Genomic DNA, 8,520 nt, shown 5'->3' on the forward strand with positions numbered 1-8,520 from the left:
TACTTTGGCCACCTCATGCTAAGAGTTGACTCATTGGAAAACACCCTGATGCTGGGAGGGATTGGGGGAGGGAGGAGAAGGGGACGACAGAGGATGAGATGGCTGGATGGCATCACTGACTCGATGGACATGAGTCTGAGGGAACTCTGGGAGTTGGTGATGGACAGGGAGGCCTGGCGTGCTGCAATTCATAGGGTTGCAAAGAGTCGGACATGACTGAGTGACTGAACTGAACTGAATATTCAATAGCCAATATTTTTGGTTATTGTAGATAGTGCTGCGATGAACCTCGGGGTGCGTATGTATTTTCTAATTCCTGTTTTTGTCTTCTTTGTGTAAATACTCGGGAGTAGAGTTGCTGCACCATGCGGCAGTTGTACGGTTTTCCATTGTGGGTGTGCCAATTTACACTGCCTCCAGCAGTGCACTACAGTTCCCTTTTCTTTACATTCTTACCAACCTGTGTTTTTAAAATGTTTTATCTCATCATCTTTTGTTATTTGCTTAATCACCATGTACATGTAACAGTTCTTTGAAAAATGCCATTTGTATTAAGTATTTTATTAAATCTGTAGATTGCCTTAAGTAGTACAGTCGTTTTAACAATATTAACTATTCCAATCCATGAATATGGTACATCTTTCCATCTGTTTGTGTTGTCTTCAATTACTTTTATCAGTGCCTTATAAATTTCTCAGTATAGGTCTTTTATCTTCCTATATTTATTCCTAGGTGTTTTATTATTTTGATGTTACTGGAAATAGATTGTTTCCTTAATTTCTCTTATGATAGTTCATTGTCAGTATATAGAAATGCAACAGATTTCTGTTAATAATTGTATATCCTGCAACTTTACCAAATTCATTAATGAGTTCTAATAGTTTTTTTAGTGGCGTCTTTAGGGTTTTCTGTGTGTAGTGTCATGTCATCTGAAAACAGTGACAGTTTTACTTCTTCCTTTCTAATTTGGATTTTTTTGTGTGTTATAGATGTTTGGTTGGTGGTTACCATGTGGTTTCTTGGTAGCAGTCTCTATATATATGTGATTATTTTAAATTGTTAATATTTGAAGTTCAAAAGCATTTTAACAACTCTGTTTTCAAACTCTCTCCACATTTACTATTTTTGACATATTTCACACCTTTTTGTTTTGTGTATCCCTTAGCTACTCACTGTGGATGATTTTACCACTTTTGTCTTTTAACCTTCCTGCTAGCCTTATATGTGGTTGATGTACTACCTTTATTGTATATTTATCTTTACCAAAGAAATTTTTTCTTTTGTAATTTTCATATTTCTAATTGTGGCCTTTACTTTTCCACTTAGAGAACACTCTTTAAAAATTCTTGTAAACCTGGTTTCATGGTGCTAGACTGTGAGTTTTGCTTGTCTGTAAAACTTTTGACCTCTCCTTTGAATCGGAATGAAAGGTGTGTCAAGTAGGGCACTTCTGGTTGTTTTTCATCACTTTAAATATATCATGCCATTTCCTTCCAGCCTGCAGAATTTCTGCTGCAAAGTCAGCTTATAATCTGATGGGTTGGCTGTGGGGTCTTGAGAGAGTCAGTTCCTAGGCAGGTTGATAGGGAGTCTAGGGGTCCCCAAAGAGAGAGGGGTCTGGAATTCTCAAGGAGGAAGAAAGGACAAACTTTTTTTCTTTCTCCACATTCCTTAGGATTATATATCAATAATGTATCCTGCCTAAGGACAGTCTTTGGATTCAACCTTCTGTTATTTTAAAATGTTAATTATGGGAGTATACCTGGTCTTTACAAGGATGTATCTTGCCTGAGGACAGTGTTATCTTAAAATGTAAATTATGGGAGTAGGTCAGAGGAGGTCTTTACAACCTCCAGACATTCTTTGGATTATATAACCTCATTATTAACACTAGCAAGGGGGTACTCTTTCTGCCCCCTTCTGACGCCTATGTCAGAAGCTTTCTCTATCTCCTTTATACTTTAATAAAACTTTACTACACAAAAGCTCTGAGCGATCAAGCCTCGTCTCTGGCCCCGGATTGAATTCTTCTCCTCCGGGGGCCAAGAATCCCGGTGTATTCGCGTGATTCAACAACAACCTTTCAGTCTGGAGTGTCACAAAACTTGTTTTGGCCTGCTGGTACATGGAGCCAGGGCCCAGGGAGTCCTGAGGCTTGTACCAGCCTGCTTGTGGGTGGGTTGAGTCTTGGGGCTAATGCTGGCCCACTTGTAGGTGGAGCTGGGTCCTGGAATCTCTGATTGAATGGCCCAGGGGTCCATGATCTGGTGTCAGCTTGCTGGAGGATAGGGTCAGGGTCCAGGTAATCCAAGGGTTAGTGCTGGCTCATTGGTGGGTGGAGTTGTGACCCAGGGTCTCTGGCTGCAGGGCCTGGGGGTCCTGGATTTGGTGTTGTCCCACTGGAGGATGGGGCCTGGGCCCTAGGCGTCCTTGGGCTAGTGCTGGTGCACTGGTAGGAGTCCAGGTCCTGGGCCCTCTGGTGAATGGGTCCAGGTGCTGGGTGGCTGAGAACTCAGGGGGTCTTAGGCAGCTGGCCTGTTAGCAAGTGGGCCTCTGTCCCCACTTGGCTAGCTGCTTGACCTGAAGCATCATAGTACTGGTGCCTATAAGCAAGGAGAGTGGGGCTGGGTCCTGGTACTAATAAGCTAGAGGGTTGATCCCCAAATGGCCATTGCCAGCGCAGTGTCATCATGAGAGAATGGAGCGCTCCAAAGAGCTGCTGTCAGTGTCCACATCCCCAGGATGATCTCTGCTGCCTCCTGCCTCTCTGGAAGGTTCTCCAAGACTAGTGGATTCCTGCTTTTGCTCTGGGCCCCAGAGTGTATGAGATTTTGTGTGAATCCTTGAAAAGTAAAGTCTCGATTTCCTACAGCCCTCTGGTTCTCCCAAAAGTGAGCCCCACTGACCTTCAAAGCCAGATATTCTGGAAGTTCTTCTTCCTGATGCAGAACCCTGGTCTGGGATACCTGATATGGGGCTCAGATCCCTCACCACAGGGTTCCTTCACTGGAACCCTCATAGTGCTGTTGGTGGGAGTGTAAAATGGTACAGCCATTATGGAAAACAGTATGGAGATTCCTTAAAAAACTAAATAGAATTACCAGATGATCCAGCAACTCCACTTCTGGGTATATACCCAAAATAATTGAAAGGAGCATCTCGAAGAGATATTTGTATACCCATCATAGCAGCATTATTCACAACAGCCAGAAGGTGAGAGAAACCCATGTCCATTGGCAGATGAACAGATAAGCAAAATGTGGTCCATCTATACAACAGAATATTATTTAGCCTTAAAAATGAAGGAAATTCTGACAACATATATGACCACATGAATGAACCTAGAGGACATGATGCTGAGTGAAATAAGTCAGTATCAAAAAGACACATACTGTATGACTCCACTAATATGAGGAACCTAGAGTAGTCAAATTCATAGAGACAGAAAGTAAAATGGAGGTTGCTAGGGACTATGAAGTGGGGGAAACTGTGGAGATGTTAAGGGGTATACAGTTTCAGCTTTTCAAGATGAACAGTTCTGGAGACTGGTTGCACAACAATATGACTGTAATTAACACTACCAAACTGTACACTTAAAAAATGGCTAAGATGCTAAATCTTATGTTGGGGTATTTTATCATGATTAAACATTTTTAAAAGGCAAACTTTATGAGGAAACAGTCAAACCTATGTGTGCCAATTCAGCAGCTATATGTTTAAAGTAAAAACTATTAAATATTTCAAATGTAAATTGAGCAAAATTCAGTTAAATGGGGAAATATTTTAAGACATCACTTTCAGAATTAAGTGTGTTGAGCTTTTTAATTAGAAAATTGAAAATATGCATTTTTAGATGGATTAATGGAACATTTACAAACATTGATCATTTGTTATCTGATGAAGTAGCCACTAACTACATATGACTACTGGGCACTTAAAATGAGGATAGTCCAAACTGACATAGGTGTAAGTGTAAAATACATAGCATGATTTGAAGACTTAATGTGAAACATCTCATTAATTTTATATTGAGGGCAGTGGCCAATATGTTGAAGGAAGAACTCGAATTCACATCCTCCCATGCTGTAGTTATTCAGTCATGTCCAATTCTTTGTGATTCCATGGACTGTAGCCCGCCAGTCTCCTCTGTCCATGCAGATTCTCCAGGCAAGAATACTGGAGTGGGTTGCCATGCCCTCCTCCACGGGATCTTCCCAACCCAGGGATCAAACCCAGGTCTCCCGCATTGCAAGTGGATTCTTTACCATCTGAGCCATCAGGGAAGCCCAAGAATACTGGAGTGGATAACCTATCCCTTCTCCAGGGGATCTTCCTGGCCCAGGAATTGAACTGGGGTCTCCTGTATTGCAGGTGGATTTTTTTTACCAGCTGAGCTACCGACCCAGGAATGGAACCGGGGTCCACTGCACTGCAGGCAGATTTTTTACCAGCTGATACCAGGAAACACCAGTATTACCATTTATAGAATACTGATGTGAAAGGCCTGAAAACTAGCAGAAAAGACAAGTCTATAATTAAAGATATAAAGAGGGAACCACAATGAGATGTGTAGGAGAGATGAAGATACAGTATAATCAAGACCCGTACCCTAGGTGGTAGACTCACAAATAAGAGTGATTATAATTTCAGATGAGAGAACAAGCTGCATTTTTAGCCTGTCCAGTTCAGATATCTTTTCACTCTCATGCCTTATGCAAACCTGTCTTTGGAGATGACCAATGGGTGGGGGCAATGGCACCCCACTCCAGTACTCTTGCCTGGAAAACCCCATGGACGGAGGAGCCTGGTGGGCTGCAGTCCATGGGGTCTCTAAGAGTCGAACACAACCAAGTGACTTCCCTTTCACTTTTCACTTTCATGCATTGGAGAAGGAAATGGCAACCCACTCCAGTGTTCTTGCCTGGAGAATCTCAGGGACTGCGGAGCCTGGTGGGCTGCCGTATATGGGATCACACAGAGTCGGACACGACTGAAGCGACTTAGCAGCAGCAGCAATGGATGGGGGTCGCATACTTTGTAATGGAATATCCTAAAGCAACTATGCCCAAAAAGGTTTTGAGGGCAGAAAATGTGCCAACAGAAAGCTACCTCTCAGATTCGTGTATGTTGCACCACTCAATCAATATTCCAAACTTTCCACTATTCAAAGCTTTCCAAAATTTCTGGCTTTTGTCAACCTGAGATGAGATACACTGTGCATGTGGCAATGGGAAAATTGTGTTTAGCCTTACGGAAATGCTTTTTACATTTCCAGCCGTCATAGTTGCAGAATCAATCAAAAGCTAGCAATGAGATTTTCATTGTTTTTGGTCATTACCACCACTGTTCTTTTTTTTCATTATTGCTTAAGTCAAGCGATCTGAATACTGTCCTGAGGCTGCTCATAATCAATTGTATAACTGTGAGGAATTCACTTAAGTGTTTCGCCCTAGCCTTTGAAGGGAGAAGGAAATTGGAGAAGGAAATGTGGCAGCCCACTCCAGTGTTCTTGCCTGGAGAATCCCAGGGACGGGGGAGCCTGGTGGGCTGCCGTCTATGGGGTTGCACAGAGTCGGACACGACTGAAGTGACTTAGCATAGCACTGAAGGGAGAATGAGTTGGGGGGGTGCGGAGAGAGAGAATGTGTATGTGTGTGTGTGTGTAGTCGCTCAGCTATATTAGATTCTGCAACTATTTGGACTACAGCCCGCCCATCTGTGTTCCCTGTTAGTAGTGACTTCATTCCTACAAAACCAACTTCAGATTTCTGACCTCCAGATCGTTAAGAGAATAAATACACATTGTTCCAAGTCACTGAATTTGTGGTAAATTGTAAATTGTTAGCGCAGGCATGAGAAACTAAATACATTACCTTTACCAGGCTTAAGTGACGTCACTCAGTCATGTCCGACTCTTTGGGACCCCATGGACTGTAGCCCACCAGGCTTCTCCGTCCATGGGATTTTCCAGGCAAGAGTACTGGAGTGGGTTGCCATTTCCTTCTCCAGGGGATCTTCCCGACCCAGGGATCAAACCTGGGTCTCCTGGACTGCAGGCAGACGCTTTACCTCTGAGCCACCAGGGAAACCAGGTTTAACTGTTTTTAAAAAGCCTAGGCTTAATGTTTTATTTAAACAGTTAACTCTCACTGTGTCACCAGCAATATGTGGAACTAAATGCCATTCTTTAAACCAAAAGTATTAATATATTCATATCTCTTACTACTTTGTGCTAAAAAATGGAAGTAAACTGATTTATCTTGGCAACATTAACATCAGAGCAAACCACTAGGTTCACATTGCAAATAAAGTAGAAAGGCCAGGTTGAAGGTGCCCTGGTGAACATTCCGTCTCAGTAACACGAAATAAGCAGCGTCTGCCCTGGGGTTATGTTTAATAAATAGCAAAGTGCATACAGATATTTACAACAGTTTTAAAGAAAAACAGAGGTCCTATTCTGTGGCCCAACAGCAGCAACAAATGGGCGTTGGCACGAACTGTTCATAAATTCTTGAGTACAGTTGTTTTGCAAGTAGAGCTCGCTTGCAATCTTAAAAAAAAAAAAAAACGCCCTGCTATTCCTCAAGTTGTGCTCTAAGTTCAACGTGGACCAGGATCACTTGGTGTCAGTGCTTAACAACTGCTCTTTGCCATTTATTATCAGGGACTTCAGCTCCCCATCTTCTTCCACTTCTATCCTTTCTTGGCCATTCTCCACGATTCTCTTGGTGGTGATCATTTTGCCGTTCATGATTTCGGTGGAAGTCGACATGGATTTAAAGTTGCCCGTCCCCCCACTACCACGGGACATGGAGACGGAAGAGAGGCCCCCATTCCCAATAGAACCAAATGAGGTAAACCCTGTATCAAAAGGAGAAAAACCACTTCCAAATGGTGGAAATTCACTGAAGGCGGAGAAGAGCGACGCGGACCCCCTGCTTCGGCTTCCCCGGGATCTCCTCCGACCCCCCACAAAGTTCTCCAGCGGGTCTCCAAAGAAGTCAAACGAAAATGGGTCCCGGCTGCCGAAAAACTCTCTGAAGACGTCGGCCGGGTCCCGGAAGGTGAAGATGCACTCGAAGGGGTCCTCGAATGGCCTGCCGCCGCCGGCGCGGCCACCGCCGCCGCCCTCCACTCCCGCCTCGCCGTAGCGGTCGTACACGTCTCTTTTCTTGGCGTCGGACAACACCTCGTAGGCCTGGGCCACTTGTTTGAATCGCCTCTCCGCCTCCTCCTTGTTCTCGGGGTTTTTGTCCGGGTGCCACTTGAGCGCCAGTTTGCGGTACGCCTTCTTGATGGCTTCCGACGAGGCCTGGCGGGGCACGCCCAGCACCTCGTAGTAGTCTACCATATTGGAAGGCCGGGAACGGCCCCGCGGGCCAAGGACAGGTGCTGGCTGGCAGCCCCCGGGGCGCGGACCCGAGTGCCCACCAGGCCAGGCTGCCCAGAGTGGGCGCCCCTTGTGATGATGCCGCGTCTCATTGGGCGAGCCCAGAATGCATTGCTCACGCGGTGCTCTGTGACCGGTTTCACGCAGCCGCAGAGGCCCCGCCCACTCATTTGTTCCGCCCACCCGACCTCCACTGAGCGGTTATCACCAAACGGGGAGATGTGGCTCTGACTACCTTAGCAGATAGTTCTCACAGGTATCTCTCTGATGGTCCTGTGGTTATGACCCTGTTCTCTCAATGCAGGGAGCACTGGTTCCATCTCTGGTCAGGAAATCAAGGTCTTGGATCAAGAAAGAAAGTCATTTTCTTATTTATTTATTTATTTTTTTTGCCATTCCTCATTTTTTATTGGTGTTGATCTACAAAGTTAGAGGATGTACAGGCCTGCCCAGTTCAAGCGGTGTCCATCCAGAACATATCCATCCAGTATACATGGCTAGGGTTTCTTAAAAGGAATATACTGGGGGAGAGAGGTGGGGTGGGCTCCCAGTCTTTTACTTGGCTAGGGTGATGGGGAGGCTGCCTGGCTAGTATTGAGACCTCAGGGGAATAATATTTTGACAATAGACTGAACTTGCCAAGTTATAATAAGTTCCTTGCCTGATGATGCTAAACAGAACAAAACCCTGTGGGGACCATGAAAACCAAACAACCTAATTTAATCCTGCCTGAATGTCCCTGTAATGGATGCGTGAATGCCTACTCATGATCTCCCGTATCTCTTAGCCCAGCGGAATTCAATGTGAACTTGAAATCTCTTAATGGCTTTAAAGTTTTAACTTCTTTTAGGGGAGAAAAAAGCAGAAATCAAAACTTCTTAATTTATTCTCTTCTTGTTGCATAAAGGTAAGAATCTTGTGCAGATTAAATTATGTGGCAGTTTTCCATTTCTAATTGGGCAATATTAGCAATATGGCAGTCATGAAAAAGAACAATTAGATTTTATACATGATGTACATGTTCCAAATGAACACCTCTGGTCTCTTCTTTTAATTGTTATGTGCCTCTGGGGTTTTAGCTTATTAGAAGGATCAGGAAACAATATTCTAAGTGGGCCAAGTTCCAGAAA

At 44.2% G+C, this 8,520-nt stretch overlaps 2 protein-coding genes across 3 annotated transcripts in view; one reads left to right on the forward strand and one right to left on the reverse strand.

The window, feature by feature from the left end:
• LOC104989533 (UDP-glucuronosyltransferase 1-1-like) overlaps positions 1-8,520 on the forward strand; it is a 129,344-nt gene that overhangs the window by 102,536 nt on the left and 18,288 nt on the right. The window lies entirely within an intron of this gene.
• DNAJB3 (DnaJ (Hsp40) homolog, subfamily B, member 3) lies at positions 6,378-8,495 on the reverse strand. The gene has a single exon (XM_010841240.1). It carries the CDS (start codon positions 7,349-7,351, stop codon positions 6,617-6,619), a length of 735 nt encoding a protein of 244 aa, XP_010839542.1. The 5' UTR covers positions 7,352-8,495; the 3' UTR covers positions 6,378-6,616.

Source organism: Bison bison, unplaced genomic scaffold (assembly GCF_000754665.1).
Source record: "Bison bison bison isolate TAMUID 2011002044 unplaced genomic scaffold, Bison_UMD1.0 scf7180017864158, whole genome shotgun sequence".
Taxonomy (NCBI): domain Eukaryota; kingdom Metazoa; phylum Chordata; class Mammalia; order Artiodactyla; family Bovidae; genus Bison; species Bison bison.

Excerpts from the sequence above, each read along its gene's own strand:
- DNAJB3 (XM_010841240.1), bottom strand. The coding sequence starts at position 7,351 with ATGGTAGACTACTACGAGGTGCTGGGCGTGCCCCGCCAGGCCTCGTCG.